Raw genomic sequence first — 24,425 nt, forward strand, 5'->3', positions numbered from 1 at the left:
AGCTGTTCCTGTAGTGAGATATTCTTAGGCTTTGTTCAAACTGCAGTCAAGTAACACTGAATATAAACATTACATGTTTCTTGTTTTGTTTTTTACTACATAGATTTGAGCTGAATATTTTTTATTTTATTTTTTTAACTGTCTAAACAAAGACATTTTTATTGTTTGTGTACTTTTCCCCCAGTCTTGACGAATGCAGGAATATAATCATGCAGTATGGGGTGCGAGAGGTGACAGCCAGCCAGGTGGCTCGAGTGCTGGGCATGATGGCCCGCACTCACTCTGGGCTGTCCGATGGCATCCCCCTACAGGTATGTCTCCTTGCTGGGCCTGATTTAGTTTCCACTGGGATTCTAATGTAACCTTAAACTTGAATTATATGAAGTCTTGGTCATAGAATGCAAGCAGATTTGAATGACTGGTTCGTCTGTCTGGTAGTCAATCACAAATCCAGTGGGTGGTGGGATCTGGAGTGATGGGAAGGACAAGAGTGATGCCTCTCAGGCCCACACCTGGAATGTGGAAGTTCTGATTGATGTGGTTAAAGATGTGGTAAGCCTGGTTCTCCTATAACAAGTCCAAAAACAAGCTTCTGAATTGATTTAACTTTATTATAAACCTCTGCTGCCTTGTTCTCCTCAGAACCCCAATCTGAATTTCAAAGAGGTGACCTATGAGCTGGACCACCCTGGCTTTCTGATCCGGGACAGTAAGGGGCTTCAGATAGTGGTGTATGGGATCCAGAGGGGTCTGGGGATGGAGGTGTTCCCTGTGGATCTCATTACCAGATCATGGAAGCATGCAGAGGGACAGGTAAAAAATAGCATACGTCACTAACATTCCTGCAATTTGATGTCAATATTTTTTTTGTGGTGCTGAATCAGAGAGAGCAAAATAAACAATTGATCCAAAACTTTTATTGTACTATAAATATGCCACCTCGCTGGCCCAATGGCGGAATCAGCGAAGTGGTGAAGGTATCTGCGCATTCTTTTTCGTGCACATGTGGCTGTAGCGTCATAACTATTTGATTTAGTTAAGACCAAATCTGACTCCATTAATAATTTAATCTGACTCCAATTATATTAGACCTCAAATTTAGTTTGAGTTTCCAATTATGACTGATCATTAATTGAGATCTTCTCTAGATTTGGATACTTGATTATTCTAGTTAATTCTATACTTTTACATTGCACTCGTTCATTTGGATTCCTGTTAGTAGAGTCTACGTACCGGCCGGGTTATATGTGACCATTTCACAAACTGGTCAGTTTTGGGGCATTTTCCAGAGGTTATTGACTACTATTCAGACTACTATTTTTATTTGAATAATAGTTTTGTTTAGTCCCCCTAGATCTGCATACACTTAATTAAAATAACACTACTCTCAACCAGAGTGACTTATATTATCTGGATAGGCTGACCAACACTACCGTATCCAGATAGTAATTTTAAATAGTCTCAATAGTTTCCTATGTACCCTTGGCCGGAATAATGTTAACAATAATTTGAGGTAATGACTACCATTATTTAGGCGAGTGGACCAACATTTTGTTGTTCTAAATAATTATTATATTTAGTCTATACAGTCTAGGCACACTTAGTTAATGCTGAATAGTTAGCCAGAAAGCTAAGGTCTCGGAAGCCATGCCCGATGCTCTATCAACACTGAGCCTTTAGTTTGTACTAACACTGATCACAGATTTGTGTCAACAAGGACTTAACATAATCTACAAAATGCAAGAATTTCAGAGTAAGTCAGAATAGAATCAATCAAGTTTAACAATTTATTAGTCAGGTAAATATGTATCAAGCCAATTACATAATTAATCAATTCAGAAATAATCAATACAAAACATCTAATGCTCAAAGATGAATCTTAAGAGTAACAGATGCATACCTAACTTCAGTAAAATATGTAGTGTAAGCACCATGGGGACAGAAAATTCCAAAGAGCAATGTGCTAGATTTCCTTAAATACCCAGACCACAATCAAAATGAATGACAATAAGAATTTGGGGATGAATAGGTTTGGAAGTCCTAGGGTCACACCTTATCTGCATACAGGAGGTAGGCACTAGGGCTGCCCCCTAATAGTCGACCAATCGTTAGTGGATGAGAAGAGTCTTGGTCGACCAAGTTTTGATTGGTCAGTTGGTCACAGAAAAAAAAACTCCACAGGAAACTGACGAATTTACCGCTATAGGTGTAGGTTAGCAGGGTTAGGGTTAAGCCTACACAATAAAGCAAGACACCTTGATTTCAAACTTTGAACTTTTTATATTTATTTTAACTAAAAATTCAAATGAAACTCGAAAAAAAAATGAGTGCAGTTACAGTGTGTGGTGTTCAACTTTTTGAAAGATGGCTTTACAACAGTTGTGAAGGACAACATCTCTCTGGCAAAGAACTTCATCAGTGCATTCTCTACCGGCCGGGTGTTTCGTTGTCCTGGAAAATACATAATGTGTGTGAATAAATTTTTGTTCCCTCCTTCACTATCTATCTATCTATCTATCTATCTAATTGCAATATCCAATTACATCGGCAACCCCTAGGCTGAGGGATCGGTGAATATTCTTGCTTTAGTGATTTTGCATTGAAAATATTAATTTATTTAAAAAACGAAAAACTTAAATACATTTCTTAATTCAAATTGCACTCCAAACGAAAAAGCAATTAAAATAATGAAGTGATCAAAAAAAATAATATATTTAAGAGTAACCACCTTTCCATTTACTGTCCGGCAAGTATCCATCTAAACATGCAGGCGGAAAATTATTTACACAAATGAAGACAAAAACAATTATAAATGTAAAAATAATCATAATGATGATGATAATCACTGAAATATAAATCATGGCTCGAGGTGAACGTGTTTTCGTATTATTTTATGTTTTAATCACAGATGTATAGGCTGCAGAGTTGTGGACACAAACTTCTCTGTGGAAATAAAGCGAAATAAACTCGAAGCACCTCCTGAGCTGAGGTGTCTGAGGCCATTTGCAGCACTCATAGACGATACTGTTCTTGCAAATAAAAAATTCAGAAGACAGAAACAAAGAGAGTGAGAACCTTTTACATGCACGTGTTCCGTGACTGCACGCCTCCGTACAAACAGCGTGTCATACATGAGTATAGACTAAATTTTTGTCATCTGTTCTTAATAATATAATAAAGTGTGTTTCTTCAAGCACGTCAATGGGCAAATTATTTGTAATATTAATTTGGTAAAAATAATAGCCTAATAGTAATGATAATTTAATACATTAATGGGAAAAGAGTCAAATATCATCTTGACATCGTCAAAGGCATCAGCTGTTGGCAATAACTCTGACCATCGTCGATTCCCGAGATCATCGTCTGTTGGCAGAACCCTAATGTGCATTTCTCTATAAATTAACAAAATGTTCAGACAGTCTCCTTGCTGGTTTTTCCAACACATTCAGAATCATTACCACTTTTGCTGGTGACGCTGCAGCTCGCTTTGCGTGTGCGCTTGTAAAACTTATATTTTAAAGGCTCATTATTACGGTTTAGTATTTCTCTAATGTAGAACAGTGTTAGCACTGTTACTTATACTTTCTCAGCTCAGTATTTTACAGTTAAGGTAATGAGACCTTCGTACCAGTCACACTGAGACATTTTCAATGATATGGAACATGAATGGCCAGACATATTTAAACATTTGTTACCTACAAGATTAAGTGTGTTTTAAGGTGATTTTGAGCTGAGAGGGATAGGAGAGGGGGAGTAGGAGAGAAAACAGATGTAGAAAGACAACGAGGCAATTCTTGCTCAGTTGGGTGTGAGATAGCATAGAAACTCTCACAAAGATACAGATTTTCTCAGAGATCATACATTTGCTCTCTGCCTCCCTGAGGAGTTTTATCCTTTTGAATGCAAACACCTTGGCACCCGCCTTATAGTACAATTGAGTAATCAGCTGAATCATGCTTCTGTGTTCTCCAGCTGTCTTTCATTCAGCACTCCCTGATGAATCCTGAAGTGTTCTGCTTTGCTGACTTCCCCTGTCACACTGTCGCCATTGACATCCTGAAGGCCCCACCTGAGGATGACAACAGAGAGATAGCCACATGGTTAGTCTGAGTCTGTTAGAGAAGATGATAAATACCTTTATAAGTGATAGTCCACCGAGAATTAAAAATGGACTCATAAAATTATGTACTCACACTCCTGTTACTCCAAATCTTTAACTATTTCTTCTGTAAACACAAGATGAAGTCTTCACGGTGTTAGTTTGCCAGATAGATTCTCCGGTCTGTCAAGCTTGAATAAAGAAAAATAAGCACACACCGTAAAACCACTGTAAATGTAATCAATACAACTAATGCACTATATCCCAAGTCTTTTTAAGCCATCCGATCACTGATCACTGATAAAATTAAGTCATTATTCACTCAAATCTTTGATAAAACACTGAAATCAAATGTGGTGGCCAAGTCGAATGATAAATCTTTTAATAGTCCTAATGTTTAATTATTGTCCCTCTTTGGCCAACAGGAAGAGCCTGGACCTAGTGGAGAGCCTCTTGCGCCTCTCTGAAGTTGGGCATTATGAACAGGTGAAGCAGCTCTTCAGCTTCCCCATCAAGCACTGCCCGGACATGCTGATGTTGGCCCTGCTGCAGATCAGCACCTCCTGGCACACCCTGCGCCATGAACTCATCTCCACACTCATGCCCATCTTTCTGGGCAACCACCCCAACTCTGCCATCATCTTGCACTATGCCTGGCATGGACAGGTGGGTGTGAATGTGAAATCAAAACCTTGATTATTTGCATTATTCATGTCCTTAGTCTTATTGGGAACTATTTATTAGTGTTGGTTTTTTAAAAGGGAGGCTTTCTTGGAAGTGTGGGTTCGAATCCCACTTCTGACATCAATTGTTAAGATGTACCAGCAGGTGAAGGCAAATAAGTGTCGGAGTAAACGATAAATAGAATCCACAGAGTGATTTATTTGGGCAGAAGTGAAGAAGTCCAGAAAACCTTGCAAAATATTTAGTGTTTACAAAATAAAAAAAAATATTCTTGAGACATTGTTCACAATGTTGTCTGTGTATTCTGTAGGTTTGGGATTGATGCCGTTTTCACTTATCGATAATCGGAACATTTTCCATATGATTATAAGTATCAGGATTATTTAAAATATAAATAGGGCTGCTCATTGCACAATAGTCTTTCCAAACATTTCTCAAAACAACTTTGGTAAAGTGTGAGCGGGAGGGTAAATTAAAGTGGGTTGTGCTGTTTACAATTTTGCTGCACCATGGAGCTCAACTCGCATAGTTTTCCATTAAATTCAACCAAAATCATTATCAAAGGATATCAGTTATTTAATGTAGTCATTACTGAATGATATAGTGTGTATATATATCTTTCATTGTGCCTACACAATGTATTTTCAGTTGAAGGTATGTCTTTTTGTGGTTTGACCACTTGAATGAAAGACCTGTTCAGTGCTTCATACCATTTCTAATAGTTCAGTTTGCACAGCTACACCAGTTTCATACAATAACCTGCAAACTCATCAACGTCACTTTGTAAATTCTTGAAGTACAAAAACCTTAGTAACTTTGGACTGCCATTAGCTTATGTGTGTGATATTTGTGCCTTGTCCAGTAAATATTATGTTGCCCCCTTGTGGTCTCCCAAAGCGATTGTCAGACTGCAATGAATGGAATGCAACTGGCACATAAATTAGGCTTCTAATTTAAATTTCAGCTAATTTTTATATCGATGCCTCAAATGTATCAAAAAAATAACATGCCGATCGATATATCAATATTTTATGACATCCCTAGTATTCAGGTGTATGTGCACTGGCGCATTCTCAGTCCAGTCTTTAGGCACAGTGCTGTCTGAAGTTGTATCGTGAATGCTTTTAGCTTCAATAAAAGAGATGTACTGTTCCATTCTGACTTTATTGTGACTGTATGTATCTTATGTTCCTAGGGCCAATCCCCCTCCATTCGTCAGCTGATCATGCACTCTATGGCCGAGTGGTATATGAGAGGAGAGCAATACGACCAAGCCAAGCTATCTCGCATCCTGGATGTTGCTCAGGACTTGAAGGTACCAATCTACTTAACTACTGCATTTGCTGTCCTAAGAAATTCAGAGATGCATGATTATAACAAATCTTGTTTTTTTGTGCATTTCAGTCTCTATCAATGCTGCTGAATGGTACTCCATTTGCCTTTGTAATTGACCTTGCTGCACTTGCCTCACGCCGTGAATACCTCAAACTTGACAAATGGCTCACTGACAAAATCCGAGAGCACGGGGTGAGTGGCCATTCACATTATGATTTTGACTTTAAGCAAATGTAAATGAAACACTGACACACTCTGTGTTCTTTCATAAGGAGCCGTTCATCCAGGCGTGTGTCACGTTCCTGAAGAGACGCTGTCCCTCCATCTTGGGTGGTTTGGCCCCAGAGAAAGACCAGCCGAAGAGTGCTCAACTTCCTCCTGAAACACTGGCTACCATGCTTGCGTGTCTACAGTCTTGTGCTGGGTACGTATAGAAACTTGCATTGACAAAAAGCTAGGTGCACACCCGGCTTAATGTTATTTTAAGATGGGATTTCTAATCGGGCATTGTTTTCCTTTTATGTCTAGTTAAAAACTACTGCACTGGTTTTGTTTGGGCTCTTTTAACAGGAATGTATCTCAAGAGCTGTCTGAGACAATCTTGACCATGGTTGCCAACTGTAGCAATGTGATGAACAAGGCTCGGCAGCCACCACCAGGAGTCCTGCCAAAGGGACGGGCGCCCAGCACCAGCAGCTTAGATGCTATCTCACCCGTGCAGGTAACTGTGACCTTACAGGGTTTAGACTTTATTTACATTTTCAGTGAGTGAGCACACCTGTTGCAGCTTGAATAAATGTGATTTTATCACTAGTAACTGGAAATCCTGTTGTATTCCAGATGGACCCCCTCTCTGCAATGGGATCTTTGAGTCTAGGCGTCTCATCCACCTCGCACACCCCGAGCATGCAAGGATTCCCCAGCCTGCAAGGCTCTGCCTTCAGTAACCCCCAGTCCCCAGCTAAGGCCTTTTCAAACCTGCCCACCCCGAATCCGAGCACAGCTTTCCCAGGAATCAACCCCCTGTCTTCTCAGCTGCAAGGTACCATCAGGCTTCTGTAGTTTTCAGCTTCTGGTGGTGTGACTGTCTATACCATTCAGCTGGGAAATATTGTGCTGTACTGTTCATACTGCAGTAGATACCTTTGCATGGCTATCAGTAGGCAGGAAAACCATAGTATAATGTAAGTTATAATGAAATGCCCCACCTCTATTACAGACACAAATTCAGGCCTTGCTGTTGTTAATTTTTCTTAAAATTCACTACGTTCCCCATTGTTTCTGTCTTGTAGACAGCCAAAAGTTTTACTGTCCTTCTATAAGTGCCATATCATATGCATGTGTTAGACTTTAATGATATTATCATTCGTCAAGGTCCTCTGAGCACAAGCTTGACTGGGATTGGCTCAGGTTTGGGCATGTCAGCTGTCAGCAGTGACCTCTTCAGCACCAGGAAGATGAGCACACCAGGGCTGAACCCGCCCACCTTCCAGCAGAGTAAGATGAAGGCCTGTAAGTGGTGGTGTGGCTGAGAGAGTGCCAGGTGCCTCAAGCTGTATTTCCTCTATAAACAGGCCGTCACAAAAGTGTTTTTGAAACTTTTTGCCATATTTCACAGTGTCTCTTTAATCTCAGCGTACTTTTAATCTCTGGGCAAAAAAAAGGTAAAAAAAAATCATTGGGTCTAAGAGGAAATACAGGTCAGTCTACATTACTGCAAGATGTTCTTGGCAACCAGCTTGAATCCATGTGTAAACATAATCAGTCGTCTTCCATCAGACAGATGTTTTAAAGGAAAACAAGCTGTTTGCCTGGAACTTCAGTGTTTTTTGTAACACACACATTAGCCACAACATTAAAACCACCTGTATAATATTGTGTAGGTCCCCCTTGTGCCGCAAAAACAGCGCCAACCCTCATCTCAGAATAGCATTCAGAGTTGCTGTTTTTCCCACCACTATTGTACAGAGCGGTTATCCGAGTTACCGTGGAGATCGTCAGTTCGAACCAGTCTGGCCATTCTTTGTTGACCTCTCATCAACAAGGCATTTCCATCCGCAGAACTGCCCCACACTGGATGTTTTTGTTTTTGGCACCATTCTGAGTAAATTCTAGAGACTGTTGTGTGTGAAAATCCCAGTAGATCAGCAGTTATAGAAATACTCAAACCAGCCCATCTGGCACCAACAATCATGCCACGGTCCAGATCACTGAGAATAACATTTTCCCCATTCTGATGGTTGATGTGAACATTAACTGAAGCTCCTGACCTGTATCTGCGTGATTTTATGCACTGCACTGCTGCCACACGATTGGATGATTGTTGGTGCCAGACGGGGTGGTTTGAGTATTTCTGTAACTACTGATCTCCTGGGATTTTCACACACAACAGTCTCTAGAATTTATTCAGATTGGTGCCAAAAACATCCAGTGAGCGGCAGTTCTGCTGATGGAAATGCCTTCTTGATGAGAGAGGTCAACAGAAAATGGCCAGACTGGTTCGAACTGACAAAGTCTACGGTAACTCGGATAACCACTCTGTACAATTGTGGTGAGAAGAATAGCGTCTCAGAATGCTGTTCTGAGATGCGGGTTGGCACTGTTTTGGCGGCACGAGGGGGACCTGCACAATATTAGGCAGGTGGTTTTAATGTTGTGGCTGATCTGTGTGTGTGTGTGTGTGTGTGTATGTATGTATGTATGTATGTGTGTGTGTATATATATATATATATATATAGTATATATATATATATATATATATATATATATATATATATATATATATATATACACGTGTATATTTATATTATATTAGAGTTGGGGTACTCGAGTTCGGACTCAAGTCACGAGGCTTGGACTTGTCACGGACTCGGATGCATTTTTACTCGAACTTGAACTCGAGCCTTCAGGACTCGGGATTTTTTTCTGAGTCCAGCCAAGTCCATGGCATTTGTGATGCAATGACAAAAAAATTACTTAACATAGGGTGACCATACATCCTCTTTTTACCAGACATGTCCTTTTTCAGACCTGAAAAAAAGTGTCTGGCCGGGATTTCAAAATTGCCTCTAATTGTCCGGGATTTTGCTTTGTCTTCATAATGATGTGCTCTCTACAGTTAGTACTATCTTACATTCTGTGTATTTGATACTGCACATCAGTTCTCATGTGTATATGTCCTTATGTGTGATTTATTCTGGCTGAGAGCAGCAGCGCACACTCTTTCAAAGTACTTTCTCTCTCTCGCCCACGTGCATGCTGTATGTGCGTGCGGGAAAGAGATCACCACACGTGCTCTGCCGCTCTCATCCAGAAACATCAATAACATAAGTACACTTTTAAAAGTACATTCCCCAACTCTGCAAATTATTAAATAGAACAAATGTATTATCAGATTCGCGTTACTACGCAAAGCCTTTTCTAACTGAAAATGTTGACTGTAGCGAGACAAAATCAAATTTGCTACATATTAGGGATATTTAAACTAATATGACGGATGAAATAGACCATGATGGAAATTGGACAACTCAGTCCGTTACATATTTGAGGTGCAACCTCTGTGTGTTACCTGTAAAGCTGGCACTTGGGTTTCAATGGCAAAAAAATCTGAATCTACAATGAAGAACACAAGTGAGGGGAGAAGTCTCTATTCACCTATTATCCAAACAAAATATAATGTGAAAAGAACAAGTCAGCTCAAGGAGAGTTTGTCATAAAAATTATCTTAACTTTAGAGAAGTAGGCTATACCTGGACACAGCAGGAGGACTGAAAAGTGTGAAGTGTAGTAGAATATAAAATACATTTCTGATGGTATCTGATCTTTTCTGTTTAATTTTACGGGCATTATTAAATGTCTTAATGTTACCATTTATTAAATGTATTTAATTAATTACATGTATTTCACCCGTAATTTTAGATTAAACTAAATTGAATGGACAAATTGAAAATGAAGTAGAAAAAAAAACTAAATTAAAATATGAATAATAATAACTCTGGTTGTAATGACTTATGCAGCTTTCACTTTCTTTAGTCTATGTTTGAGTGGAGGGGAAAAATCAACAAATAATTGAGTCAACAGAACACAAGAATTGTGTTGAATGACAGTTTTGTCTTCATATACCTAAAGCATATGCTTTCATTCTGAAACCACTTTGAAATGTGTTCAGCAGGATATTAAACATAAAATGTGAATATGAAATGCAACAGAGGTGTTTATTGCATTTATATTGACATTGTTTTTCTTAGTTGTAAAGGTTAAAATAAGCTTAAAATATTGATGTTGAGTTTACGGTTACAATTTTAATTCAAATTCATGAACGAATTCATTCGGACTTGATTATTTAAAGCAGTTTCCCAACCCTGTTCCTGGAGGACCCCCAACACTATACATTTTGCATGTCTCCCTTATTTGACACACCCAGTTCAGGTCATATATATATATATATATATATATATATATATAATTCCTTACATTTATATAGTGCTTTTCTAGGCACTCAAAGCTCTTTAAATAGTATGGGGGAATCTCTTCTACCACCACCAGTGTGCAGCATCCACCTGGATGATGCAACAGCAGTCATAGTGCACCAGTACGCTCACCACACATCAGCTATTGATGGAGAGGAGAGTAGAGTGATGTAGCCAATTCAGGGATGGGGATTATTGGGAGGCCATGATAGATAAGGTCCAATGGGGGGAATTTGACCACACACCTACTCATTTTTAATGACCACAGAGAGTCAGGACCTCAGGTTATCTCATCTGCATATTTACAGTATAGTATCCCCTCACTATACTGTGGCATTAGGACCCACACAGACCACAGGGTGAGTACCCCCTGCTGGCCTCCCTAATGCCTTTTCCAGCAGCAACCTTAGTTTCCCCAAGAGGTCTCCCATCCAGGTACTGGACAGGCTCAACCCTGCTTAGCATTATTGGGCAACCAGGTGAGAGCTGCAGGGTGATATGGCTGCTGGTGTTTATGTATGTGTGTGTATGTATATGTATTTGCATGTGGTTTACTGTTTAAAAATATGATCTCAAATCAGTATGGAGTTATTTAGTGACTTTCCTGTTCTCTGTACTAGCTGACCTCTCTCAGGTGTGGCCCGAGGCAAACCAGCACTTTAGTAAGGAGATTGACGATGAGGCGAACAGCTACTTCCAGCGCATCTACAACCATCCGCCACACCCAACCATGTCTGTGGATGAGGTGAGAACCTGACAAGATCAGCAGAAGGTGCTGAACAAGTATATTGGCATTTTTGCACTTAAACAAGCAAATTGATTTGGCTCAATTTATATTTGTCCATTTTTTTTATTTTTTTGTTTGTTTTTTTTTTTGGTTACGATTCTCTCTTAAGGCCCAGATATACTTCATATTAAACCAAAGAACAAACTATTACTTTCATAATTGAGTGGTTATAAAGCATCTTTTATTGATCTAGTGTGAATTCCACTCATAGAATGAGGCATAAAGTCATTAATAATACATTTTAATGTTACATTTAGTTTAGGTTTTACATGTAGCATCCTTATAATTAAATGCTCCTCTTAATGCCTAGCTCCCACAGCGGAGTGACCGGTGTCTAAATGTTTGCAAACAGTATACTGTTGCTCGGCTGTTTAGAACTTTTTAACCCAGAACGAAGAACTTCTCAAAGTATATTGTGGCCTTTATTCTTAAAGAGGCCCTATTATGCTTTTTGGGATTTTACCTTACCTTTATTGTGTAATATAGCTGTTTGTGCATGTAAAATGTCTGCAAAGTTACAAAGTACAATGTCCACGCCAGAGGGAGTTACTCTCTCCCACAGAAAACATTGCTCCTGAACTGCTTGAAACGCCTGGTTTGCAGTCCAGCCATTACATTTGTGACACAGTTACATCACTATGTAATACATTTGCATAATGCCCACCTCAGGAATGCACTGCTCAGGAAGCCTCGGGAGCTGAAACTCTGTTATGGTAAGGGGCGTTACATTTCCAACACACACTCTAAGCGGTTGACCAATCACAACATACTGGGCCAGCTGACCAGTCAGAGCAGACTGGGCTTTTCGGAAAGGTGATCTTTAAAGAGACAGGAGTTGCAACAGAGGGTGAAAAGAGATGCTGCAGCAATGTACAGTATGAGAAAATTTTGTTTTTTGAACATTAAAGCATGTAAACCTAATCTAGTAGACCCCAAAATAAAATTATGAACCTGTAAATAAGCATAAGATGGGCTCTTTAAAACCTCAACTATAAAAAGTGCTCTGACACTAGAGCTTTTGGTGTGGACCAGAGCCTATTTGATGTCAGAGTTTGGTTTGTGTGAGCTGTTTTCCAGACTCATGTGCACACTAGTCAAACAGCACCCAAGTCTGCTTGAAAAGGTGGTCTGGCCTAAAAGGCCATGATATTCTTCCGGAGGAGTTGTTCTTCGTTCAGGTGTAAAAAGTTCAAAAAAAAATTTGCATGTTTGCTAACATTTAGACACCCACCACACTGCTGGGGTAGGCATTTAGAAGTACATTTATGTATGTGGATGCTTAAGACTATATGTAAAACCTTTACTAATGTGACATTAAGATGTATTATCAATGACTTTATGCCTCATTCCATGAGTAGAATTCGCATTAGGTCAGTAAAAGTTGTTTTAAACACTTGATGATGATTTAAAGTAATATGCAGTAGAAAATGATTAATTTGTCTTGTTTACATTCTGAATTTAAGATGCTTATGCGCTATATGCGGCCTTAATATGCGGCGATTACACAGTGGCTGCGTTCGTAACCAGGAAAATGCAGCATCTAGAGGCTGTATACGGAGGTAGGAAGGGACCAAGGCAGAATCCAGTGTTCATATTACATCCTGTCTACTGGGATACATTCATCTGATCGATTTTTGAAGCTCAATCCTGTGTGCGCAAATCAACGGCTGTTGAGATGAAGTAAATGGCGGCTAAAGAGGCAGTTGATGTTTTTATTCACTTTTTCCATTTCTAGCGAGAAAGTAGTATTGTAGTTTTTAAATATACACTTGGTTATCGCCAAAACTCTCTTGATTTTGTTCTAGATTATTAGACCATTAAGTCCAACTGAACCACAATGAAGCAGACACATTACCTTTAGTGGACACCAGATGGTGTTAATCAGTTGCCGATATCCTAGCAACAATGTGACGTTATGCTGCTTCAGTAGTCTGTCTGAAACCAGTTTCTGGAGGTAACTTCATATGCAAACACTATCTGTTGAGTCATTGAAAAACACCTTTTTGGCCAGATTTTGTTCTAAATGATGCTACACCTGTTCGTTCTTCAAATTCATATGAAGTATATCGGGGCCTTAATGGTGCAAGTTTATCGCAGTTTGCACCCAAAATACAATGTGAATAGAGACCAGTTTGGTGGCAGGAGGTGGGTGCGTAATCAAACTCTGCTTCAGACTAAGCAATCAAACAAAGTAATGGAAGCCTGTTTCCTGATTCAGATACAGCTTTCAAACTCATGGTGGTTCTTTTCCCGCAGGTGCTGGAAATGCTACAGAGGTTCAAGGACTCGAACATTAAGCGGGAACGGGAGGTTTTTAACTGCATGCTGAGGAATCTGTTTGAGGAGTACCGATTCTTCCCCCAATATCCCGACAAAGAGCTGCACATCACCGCCTGCCTGTTCGGAGGAATCATCGAGAAGGGCCTAGTCACATACATGGCGCTGGGCTTGGCCTTACGATATGTCCTGGAAGCCTTACGCAAACCTTTCGGATCAAAGATGTATTACTTTGGGATCGCTGCACTAGATAGATTTAAAAATAGGTACCGTCAATAGTTTTTCTTGACTTCACAGTGTATTGAAAATGGAACAAAACAAATTCAAATAAAAATCAGATCAGTGTAGCTTGTTACCTGCAATTTCCATTCAGAATAAAGATTTTGTTTGGAACATATCTTGATTTGAATAAACTGAATTGGTTATTTATTGGTCTATTCCTGTTCCTCAGATTGAAGGACTATCCCCAGTACTGTCAGCACTTGGCTTCTATAGCCCATTTCCTTCAGTTCCCTCACCATTTACAAGAGGTAAGCTGGTATTCAATTTTTTTTTGCCTATTTTGGCCATTGCTACATCCTTATTAATTTCTCACTTTGCACTAGTTACTTAACCATCAAGCTTAAATAAGTCTTCTGTTATGTGTTGCCCATTTCTCGTGCAGTATATTGAGTATGGCCAGCAGTCAAGAGACCCTCCTGTGAAGATGCAAGGCTCCATCACCACCCCAGGCAGCCTGGCTTTGGCCCAAGCTCAGGCCCAGTCTCAAACCCCCAAAGCTCCCCAGCCTGTCCAAGCCAGCACCCTGGTGACCACAGCCACCACGACCACCACCGCTGCCAAAACTACCACCATCACTAAACCCACAGCTGTTGGACTGAAGAAGGATGTGCCAGTGAGTTAATTGTGTTTTAAGACAGTGTTTTGAGTCTGTGCTTATGATAGCTGCAGGTATTTCTTACCACCAAGAAATCTTGAAGGTCATTTTCTGAAACTGTGCTATTGGTTGAAGTTGATGGACTGGTCTCAGTGGTATCTGATGTTTTTGTTTTCTTCCTAGCCTTCTATCAACACCACAAACATTGACACTCTTTTAGTAGCCACAGACCAGACTGAAAGGATTGTAGAGCCCCCAGAGAATGTTCAGGAGAAGATTGCTTTCATCTTTAACAACTTGTCCCAGTCAAACATGACACAGAAGGTGCCTGATTTTACATTTTAAGACTATATATGGCCCACATGTATTTTGTTAATTTTCTTAACCCCTAAACCATCTCTTGGTCTGTGTTGAAAGGTCGAGGAGCTGAAAGAGACTGTGAAGGAGGAGTTCATGCCCTGGGTCTCTCAGTACCTGGTCATGAAGCGTGTCAGCATTGAGCCCAACTTTCATAGCCTGTATTCCAACTTCCTGGACACACTGAAAAACCCAGAGTTTGTCAAGATGGTTCTCAGTGAGACTTACAGAAACATCAAGGTAAGATTTTAGAAACACGAAGTTGTTTTTTTAATTATTTTTTAAAAGCAGTGATTCATGGGGGGTATACCTTTTATCATGATTGAAACTTGCTCTCCTTTTTGATTGCTCAGGTCCTCCTTACCTCTGATAAGGCAGCTGCTAACTTCTCTGATCGATCCCTGCTGAAGAATTTGGGTCACTGGCTTGGAATGATCACCCTAGCTAAAAACAAACCCATCCTGTACACAGTTAGTTAATAATTTTTTTTTTTTCTTTTTTTTTTTTTTTATAATCAATTTTGGTGGATGCAAGTAGTATGAGATAAATCAGACATTGCATGAATGGACATTAGAGATAAATAGTATTTTTATACCTGCAGTATGACACTAATGCTCTGCTTTCACGTAGGACTTGGAGCTTAAGTCTCTTCTGCTGGAGGCCTTTGTGAAGGGCCAGCAGGAGTTGCTGTATGTTGTTCCCTTTGTGGCTAAAGTCTTGGAATCAAGTCTACGGAGTGTGGTAAGGATTACTGTCATACAATTTTTCCCTCCAAATCTTGCTGTCAGTTTCACTTACCTAAGATGTTTGAGCATTGGTCAGTTTTGCAACCTCTTTAAAAGTTTCCAACCTGTTTTGTAGATCTTCAGACCACAGAACCCTTGGACCATGGGCATCATGAATGTTCTGGCTGAACTCCACCAGGAACATGACTTGAAGGCAAGTAAACCATTCACCAGCTATTCCCTCACTGATTCGTAATCTTCCAGTTGAATAGGTTTCACTTAACTCCAACAATTCTCTTGTTACAGCTCAACCTGAAGTTTGAAATTGAAGTGCTCTGTAAGAACCTGTCTCTGGACATCAGTGAGCTGAAGCCAGGAAACCTGCTGAGAGACAAAGAGAAGCTGAAGAACCTGGAGGAGCAGCTCTCTGCACCAAAGAAAGAGACCAAGCCTCCTGAAGAGATGCTGCCTATAGTCCCTACAGGTAGAACACTCAAACCCAGCTTTGTCCTCAGGCATGTTTCAGTCTATTTTCTGATTTTGTTCCTTAATTAAACTGCTTTTCTGTTTTCTGTATCCTTTTAAAACCAAAAGTAGACACAACGGTCCCATTTTCAGCTGCTCCGCCGACTTCAGCCACCACCACTACCTGTACAGCCACCGGGCCGCCTACACCACAGTTCAGCTACCACGACATTAACGTCTATGCCCTGGCTGGTCTGGCTCCACACATCAATATCAATGTCAGCGTGAGTCTCGCATTCAACTAAGTCAATGAGCACCATTGCAGTAGTTCAACTTCATACTCTTATTACTTTCTAAATACTGTGGATCTTCTGAGAATCGGGCAAGTATCCCCATTTTATTCCTCCTGTCAGAGTCCACTGTCTCTGAATCATATTTTGTTGGATAGGGTGGTTTTAATTCCTTATAGAAATTGTTAAAAAAAAAATTCAAAACTCTCAGACAAATAAAACAAAGTCAGACCAGATTCATTTTGAGTAAATAGATTTTTTTAAAACATGTTTTTATTCACTATACCTTTTATTACATTTTAACTTGGTTTTCACCATGAAAATGGCCATGGAAGCTGGCATTAGCTACTATCTGGCCAATTGAGGGCGTGGTAGTGCATGCCAGGGCCAGTTGTGTTCCCACTGTCACTTCCGGGGCTTCATCGTGCCTCCTCAGGGCAAATGGCAAAATGCCCTGGCCCTGTCGATTACCCTTTGGCAAAAGAAAGCCAACAGGCGATTGAGGCAGTGTCAAAGGCAGAGTTTCACTGAGTCAGGTCAGAGGTTTCAGCACCAAGATACTAATTGCCCAATTTTTCATATTTAGCTACCAGCTTACCTCAACAAATAAACAGAGAATCGTCAGGACTGGTCAGTAGATGAAATCAGGGCTCTTCTGAATCTTTGGGCAAAGTCAGATCGACGGCATCTGCCAAAATGAAGACGTGATTAAGTATACTGTCACTGAACTTGCCAAGTTGTGTATCCAGCGCACAGCAGTACAGGTTCGGGATTAATACAAAAATAAAAAACTGCCGGCACAGTACAAATGCGTGTTCGTTTTGAGGGCTAGCTAATCTCCAGAGTCTGATACCTCATCTTAAGCTTCCCAGTTCCTTTTGAAATGGGCGGGGTGTGTGGTGTTGGCACCAGGGCGGGTATAAGGGCAACGCTGCAGGGCTATTGGCCAGATGGTGGGAATGCAGATCGATTTTGGTCTCGAGGTCCGAGGCTATTGGCCCCATTATATACTGACCAGTTGATAGCCCTGGCTTGCACTGGCCCGATAGTTGAAAAGCGGCTATTGAAGCACAGACAAACATGCTCCAGATCAGTATCACAGGGGAATTGATGTACTGACAAATATTTAAACAACAACTTGTCTTCACTTGCCCTAGCTGAATGGCTTCCATGGTGATGGGAACATGTCAGAGAGTTTAAAATTTTGTTTTAATGAAAATGAACAAAATCTTAAAAGCCAATTTAGAGTCACAGAAATGTCTGTAATGATTGTTCTGTAAACTTGTTTGCAAGCTATAGCGATATCCTATTTGTGAGTAAATTATTCTCATGAGTCAGTTCTTTACAATGAATTTATCAGATCTGTTCACAAATCGGTTGCGAATCTTTCTGGATTAAAATGATCTGTAAAAATGCTTTCTGTTTGTACAGATCCCCCTGCTGCAGGCCCACCCTCAGCTGAAGCAGTGTGTGAGACCGGCAATCGAGCGTGCCGTACAGGAGCTGGTGCACCCTGTGGTAGACCGTTCCATCAAGATTGCTATGACCACCTGCGAGCAGATCGTCAGAAAGGACTTCGCTCTGGACTCTGAAGAGTCTCACATGCGCGTTGCCGCCCATCACATGATGCGGAACCTGACCGCTGGCATGGCCATGATCACCTGCAGAGAGCCGCTGCTTATGAGCATCGCCACCAACCTGAAGAACAGCTTTGCTGCAGCTCTTAGGGTAGGGAAGCACCTTTTTGTCTTTTATGCACACACATTTCACATTTAGAAACGACAAACAAATAATAATCCCTAGCCATTTTTTTAATCTTGTTGTGCGTGTTTGTGGCCAAAGTTAAGAAAATGGCTAGGGATTATTATTTGTTTGTTTATTTATTTGTTAATTCACTAAATTAATTAAAAGTTGTTTGGTTGCCAAACATCTAACCCTGTGAATTTTATTTATACTATTAATACAGTACTAATTTTAATGTTGTCACATTGGACTTCACCTCTGTTGTACTCTGTGATCCTGACTGAACTTGTCCATTTCAGGCTCCCACACCCCAGCAGAGAGAGATGATGGAAGAGGCAGCTGCTCGCCTCGCACAGGACAACTGTGAGCTAGCGTGTTGCTTCATTCAGAAGACAGCAGTGGAAAAAGCTGGACCTGAGATGGACAAGAGACTGGCAACTGTGAGTCCATGCACACCACCCCACAACTTTACTGCTGTTTTAACAACAAACACCATAAAATTGACAGTTACTGCACCAGAACAAGTCTAATTGGAGATGGATTTCATGTCTTGTAGGAATTCGAGCTGAGGAAGCATGCTCGCCAGGAAGGCCGTCGCTACTGTGACCCCATGGTGCTCACCTATCAGGCTGAGCGCATGCCAGAGCAGATCAGACTAAAGGTGAGAGCTCTTCACAACCTTCTGAAAGGTCATATTTGTAGACAATATTGTGTTGTCTATAAATATATCTGGTGCTGAGATGACTTCTGCTTTTCAGGTGGGTGGAGTGGATCCTAAACAGCTGGCTGTTTATGAAGAGTTTGCCCGAAACGTTCCAGGCTTCCTACCCAGTAATGACCTGTCTCAGCCCACTGGATTCCTTGCTCAGCCAATGAAGGTACAACCCTCATCGATCTTGTGTAGTCTGAGAAACTGGTGCTGAAATATGTTTGTTTTGCTGTCGTATTGGGTATGAAACTCAATTGAGTTGTTTTTCTGTTGCAGCAACAGGCATGGCCCACTGATGACGTGGCTCACATCTATGACAAGTGCATTTCAGACCTGGAGCAGCACTTGCATGCCATTCCACCTGCCCTGGCCATGAATCCACAGACCCAGGCCATACGCAGCCTCCTAGAGGCCATGGTCATGGCCAGGACCTCCCGTGATGGCATTGCTGCCCTGGGACTTCTGCAGAAGGTCAGTGAAAATCTGACAAAATAGACAAGAAAAGCACTGTGCTTAGTCTCTGCTTATGTCTGACCTATCTCTCTTTCTGTCAGGCTGTGGAAGGTCTACTGGATGCCACCAGTGGTGCTGATCCTGATCTGTTGCTAAGCTACAGAGAGTGCCATCTGCTGGTGCTGAAAGCCCTACAGGATGGTCGTGCCTATGGCCCACAGTGGTGCAACAAACAAATCACCAGGTCAGTACACAACTGACCCACACACTCTTACAACACCTTTTCAAAATGTTTGTCAAGCATTGACTGGTCTTGAAAGTAGTAACTTTTTCCTTCTATGGTCTGATAGATGCTTGATTGAGTGTAGAGATGAATACAAGTACAATGTTGAGGCTGTGGAGCTCCTGATCAGAAACCACCTGGTCAACATGCAGCAGTATGATTTACACCTGGCTCAGGTAAGGATAGTGTCTGTAAGACAGGGTTATTCAGTTCCACTCCCGGTAGGGGTTACTGTACTTTAGAGTTTAGCTCCAACCATAATCTAGCACTCCTGAACCAGCTTTTCAAGGTCTTCAGCATTACAGGCATGTGTGTACAAGCAGGGCTGGAACTAGACTCTGCAGGACGATGCCCCTACTGGAACGGATTTGATTAGCTCTGCTGTAGGACTTTAGAGAGGTCTAAATGAATTAGCAGTGGATGTGAATGGTTTCTCACTGTTGTGTGTTTTCAGTCTATGGAGAACGGGCTTAACTACATGGCCGTGGCATTCGCGATGCAGCTGGTGAAACTTCTTCTGGTTGATGAACGCAGTGTGAGCCACATCACTGAAGCTGATCTCTTCCACACTATCGAGACACTGATGAGGACCAGCGCCCACTCCAGAGCCAATGCACCTGAAGGGTAAGGCAACAATACTACTACTGCTACTACTTTTATTACTAATTGTGTTACTACCATAACGACGACAGTCGCTATTTCTTGTAGCTTCTACCACTAATATTTCTATCATGACGAAGTCAGCTACTACTACTACTAAAACTACATTTACTGGTGGTGCTGCTACTAATAATACTACTACTACGACTGTTGCTACTGAAACTGCTATGAAAATGACTACTACCGCTAATACTGCTACGGGATCAACTACTACTACTATTACAACTACTACTACTAGAAGTACTAAAACTACTACGGTGACTGCTGCTGCTACTACTATTACTACTAAAACTGCTACAAGAGCTGCTACTACCACTAATACTGCTATGACAGTTACTAATACAGCTACTACTAGAATTACTTAAACTACTAAGACAATTGCTGCTGCTACTACTAAAACTGCTACGACAGTAACTGCTACTACTACCACTAATAATGCTGACATCAGCTATCGCAACTACTACTAAAAGTACTAAAACTGCTATGACAATTGCTGCTGCTGCTACTCTTTCTACTAAAACTGCTACGACGACAGCTATTAGAAGTACTAAAACTACTATGACAATTGCTGCACCTACTACTGTTACTGAAACTACTACACCGACAGCGGCTACTACCACTATTACAACTACTACTACTACCACTAGAAGTACTAAAACAGCTATGACAATTGCTGCTACTACTGTTACTACTAAAACTGCTACGACAGCAACTACTAGAAGTAGAAAAAACTACTATGGCAATTGCTGCTGCTACTACTGTTACTACTTAAACTGCTACAACAACAACGGCTACTACAACGACAATGGCTACTACCACTAATACTGCTACGACAAACTAGAAACTAAAACTACTACGACGATTAACCTGCTATTACTTTTAAAACGGCTACTATTACCACCATGACTGCTGCTACTGTTACAATGGCTGCTACTACTACCACTAATACTCCTATGATGACTACTACTACAATTAATTCTAGTAGTGCTAAAACTACTACCACAACAATGCCAGCTACTACTAAAACTACTATGACGACAGCTTCTACTACAACTGCTTTTATTTCTACTACAACGATAGCTACTACTAATAATACTATTACTGCTATTAATGCTACAGTGACTGCTAAATACCTCATTAATGATAAATTGTAAGTAACTGGACGTTGTGTGTAAACCTCTAGTTTGCCCCAACTGATGGATGTGGTCCGCTCCAACTACGAGGCCATGATCGATCGTCACCATGGTGGGCCAAACTTCATGATGCACTCTGGGATTTCTCAGGCGTCTGAGTATGATGATCCACCAGGCCTCAGAGAAAAGGCAGAGTACCTGCTGAGAGAATGGGTCAACCTCTACCACTCAGCAGCCGCAGGCAGGGACAGCACCAAGGCCTTCTCTGCATTTGTTGGCCAGGTTAGCCAAGATTCTTATTCTGATCCTCACCAAGACCGTTTCTTACATAGGCAGATTCTTCTGACTTTATCTGCATGTTTTGAATTGGCCCGCCTTAATACTGTCTTTATAATGCTCTGTTTTTCTCTCACAGATGCACCAGCAGGGCATCCTGAAGACCGATGACTTGATCACTCGCTTCTTTCGACTGTGTACAGAGATGTGTGTGGAGATCAGTTACCGCGCTCAAGCCGAACAGCAGCACCCGACCACCAGCCCGGCCATCATCAGGGCCAAGTGCTATCATAACCTGGATGCCTTTGTTCGGCTCATCGCCCTACTGGTCAAACACTCCGGAGAGGCTACCAACACGGTCACCAAAATCAATTTGCTCAACAAGGTCAGGATGCTTACTGCGCTTTGATGTGTTGAGTTTGCTGAGACATTTAGAAAGTTCTCTAGTGCAAAAATTTTTTAGTTTTTCTGGAACTTGGAAATGTTGTTCTGGCTGTCTGTGGAAGTCCATTTAATGGTGTTCGCTTTCCTGGTGCAGGTTCTGGGCATCGTAGTGGGTGTGTTGATCCAGGATCATGATGTAAGGCAGACAGAGTTCCAGCAGCTGCCATACCACCGAATCTTCATCATGCTCTTACTGGAGCTCAATGCTCCAGAGCACGTGCTGGAGACCATCAACTTCCAGACCCTCACTGCCTTCTGGTAAGCTCACAGCTTTAGTATTTGACCACAATAGCAAGAATACCAATGTCACAGTCTATGAACAGACATTTTAAAGGACATTGGTCTTTTTCTCAGCAACACCTTCCACATCCTTCGGCCGACTAAAGCTCCTGGATTCGTGTATGCTTGGCTGGAGCTCATCTCTCACCGCATCTTCATTGCCAGGATGCTTGCACACACCCCACAACAGAAGGTGTGTGTGCTGTTTGATATACATGAAGGGCCATCTTTCATATCCCATATTGATGCTATTCATCAAATTGAGGACTACATCCTTTGCCTTCAGTGTCTATTTCCTCTCTTTCAGGGTTGGCCCATGTATGCTCAGCTGCTGATTGACTTGTTCAAGTATCTTGCACCCTTCCTAAGGAATGTTGAACTCAACAAACCTATGCAAATTCTATACAAGGTATTTAAGTGTAAAGAAACCCCTCTAGTTCAGCACCAGTTGTTCATACCTCGGTCTTAAAAAAAAAAAAAAAAAAAAAAAAAAAAAAAAGCTCATGAAAAGATATAAAGGGGGGGGGACAGGAGGGGTTCAAGTAGGGCTTAACAGCAAAAATCTGCAATTGCAATTTGAACCGATTTAAAAAAATAAAGTTGATTTCTTTTAATCAAAATTAAACCAACCGACTGGAAATACTGTTCTAGAAAGTTATTCTGACTTGAGTCCTCTTTAAAAAGTCTTCTGTGTTATAGGGCTGGGAATTTTTTTTTCTGTTACAAATCACGATTCTTGAGCCAAACAATTTTAAAATAGTTTCCCAGATGAAAATAGACTTCAGTTCAGGTGTTGTGGAGAGTATTTTTCAGGAGACATTCTGCAGATCTGTCTGACACTGCTTTAATAAATAGTTTATCTGTAAAAAGGCTTACCAAACTGTTGGATGCCGTGAACTGTCGCGCCCCCACAATATTTATAATCTAACAACCAGGGTATTCATGCGCAGTGGTGGGTAATTTTGCACATTTACCCGCCACTGTCGACAAGAAATTCCTCTAGACACAAAGACACGTGCTTGAAGAAACACCTTGATTATATTTTGAAGAACAGACGAAAGAAATGCCGCCGATCTTGGTGTCTGATATGCTTTTTTGTTCAGAAGTTCATTTGTGCTTTGGCGCCAACACCCGCTGCGCGATCATGACTCTCGGAACAAATTGTGAGTTCTCACTTTTTTTTTTCTCTGTCAGTCATCTGGGAGCAATTTGTAAGAATAGTGTTGCTATGAGAATGCTGGATAGGATCTCAGACTATCTCAGGATGCACATGCAAATAACATGCAATGACACTGGGACTGCAGTTGAATTGTCATGTGTCATAATTCAGCCCCAGAAATGGTTTTTGAACAACTTTACTCTTTTAGCCTCCTTTTGTTTGTTGCAAAATTATCATTATGATAAATCAAATCAAATCACTTTTGTCACTAAATCATATACACAAGTGCAACAGTGGGTGAAAGTCTTGGGCGTGGTTCCAATCAACATAGCAGTACGACAATTACAATAAACATCTGATTTACACAACACTGTTTACACATCTGTTATACAACACAATATACACCTAATAATATACAGTATACACAAAATAGGAAGACTGTATACAAAATAAAAAATAATAATAATATACAGTATACACAATAAGACTGTATACAATAAAAATACACTGTACCCCCCCCCACAAATACAAATGGACATAATGCAGCCTTATACATGGATTCCTTTGCACTAACTAGTCACAATGACTGGTCCATTGGTAGTGTTAAATTAGTTGTACACATCCCAACCTTTTACCTGCAAATTATATATTACAGAATGAAAGCAATTGTCATTTCAAACACAACTGTTCTTCAATAGACATTTCTTTCTGAGAAAAAGGACATACATATACATATCGAATCTGCTAGGAAATATCATTTGTAATATCGAATTGGTAGGTCTGTGGCAATTCCCAGCCCTACTGTGTAATATTTATTTTTCAATTTGTGAAAGGGTCTGCTAGTTCAGTTTCTCTTATTTTTTTGAAACTGTCAACTTCTATATTATACTATTGTAATAAAAATAATAATTATTTTTATTC

At 40.7% G+C, this 24,425-nt stretch overlaps 1 protein-coding gene across 1 annotated transcript in view; it reads left to right on the forward strand.

The window, feature by feature from the left end:
- Window positions 1–24,425, forward strand: part of cnot1 (CCR4-NOT transcription complex, subunit 1) — a 38,028-nt gene that overhangs the window by 5,913 nt on the left and 7,690 nt on the right. The window contains exons 9-43 of the mRNA XM_051689609.1: window positions 185–311; window positions 439–552; window positions 643–813; window positions 3,973–4,100; window positions 4,525–4,765; window positions 5,979–6,098; window positions 6,188–6,310; window positions 6,391–6,542; window positions 6,689–6,839; window positions 6,959–7,160; window positions 7,493–7,615; window positions 11,208–11,332; window positions 13,631–13,917; window positions 14,103–14,181; window positions 14,316–14,546; window positions 14,712–14,852; window positions 14,946–15,125; window positions 15,239–15,355; window positions 15,516–15,626; window positions 15,747–15,824; window positions 15,917–16,094; window positions 16,205–16,359; window positions 17,797–18,093; window positions 18,408–18,548; window positions 18,665–18,769; window positions 18,867–18,986; window positions 19,094–19,288; window positions 19,372–19,514; window positions 19,621–19,729; window positions 20,008–20,177; window positions 21,397–21,628; window positions 21,762–22,007; window positions 22,161–22,324; window positions 22,421–22,538; window positions 22,653–22,754. Coding sequence (XP_051545569.1) covers window positions 185–311; window positions 439–552; window positions 643–813; window positions 3,973–4,100; window positions 4,525–4,765; window positions 5,979–6,098; window positions 6,188–6,310; window positions 6,391–6,542; window positions 6,689–6,839; window positions 6,959–7,160; window positions 7,493–7,615; window positions 11,208–11,332; window positions 13,631–13,917; window positions 14,103–14,181; window positions 14,316–14,546; window positions 14,712–14,852; window positions 14,946–15,125; window positions 15,239–15,355; window positions 15,516–15,626; window positions 15,747–15,824; window positions 15,917–16,094; window positions 16,205–16,359; window positions 17,797–18,093; window positions 18,408–18,548; window positions 18,665–18,769; window positions 18,867–18,986; window positions 19,094–19,288; window positions 19,372–19,514; window positions 19,621–19,729; window positions 20,008–20,177; window positions 21,397–21,628; window positions 21,762–22,007; window positions 22,161–22,324; window positions 22,421–22,538; window positions 22,653–22,754 — 5,476 coding nt within the window. The remainder of the gene's footprint in view (window positions 1–184; window positions 312–438; window positions 553–642; window positions 814–3,972; window positions 4,101–4,524; window positions 4,766–5,978; window positions 6,099–6,187; window positions 6,311–6,390; window positions 6,543–6,688; window positions 6,840–6,958; window positions 7,161–7,492; window positions 7,616–11,207; window positions 11,333–13,630; window positions 13,918–14,102; window positions 14,182–14,315; window positions 14,547–14,711; window positions 14,853–14,945; window positions 15,126–15,238; window positions 15,356–15,515; window positions 15,627–15,746; window positions 15,825–15,916; window positions 16,095–16,204; window positions 16,360–17,796; window positions 18,094–18,407; window positions 18,549–18,664; window positions 18,770–18,866; window positions 18,987–19,093; window positions 19,289–19,371; window positions 19,515–19,620; window positions 19,730–20,007; window positions 20,178–21,396; window positions 21,629–21,761; window positions 22,008–22,160; window positions 22,325–22,420; window positions 22,539–22,652; window positions 22,755–24,425) is intronic.

The sequence above is a fragment of the Myxocyprinus asiaticus genome, chromosome 46 (assembly GCF_019703515.2).
Source record: "Myxocyprinus asiaticus isolate MX2 ecotype Aquarium Trade chromosome 46, UBuf_Myxa_2, whole genome shotgun sequence".
Taxonomy (NCBI): domain Eukaryota; kingdom Metazoa; phylum Chordata; class Actinopteri; order Cypriniformes; family Catostomidae; genus Myxocyprinus; species Myxocyprinus asiaticus.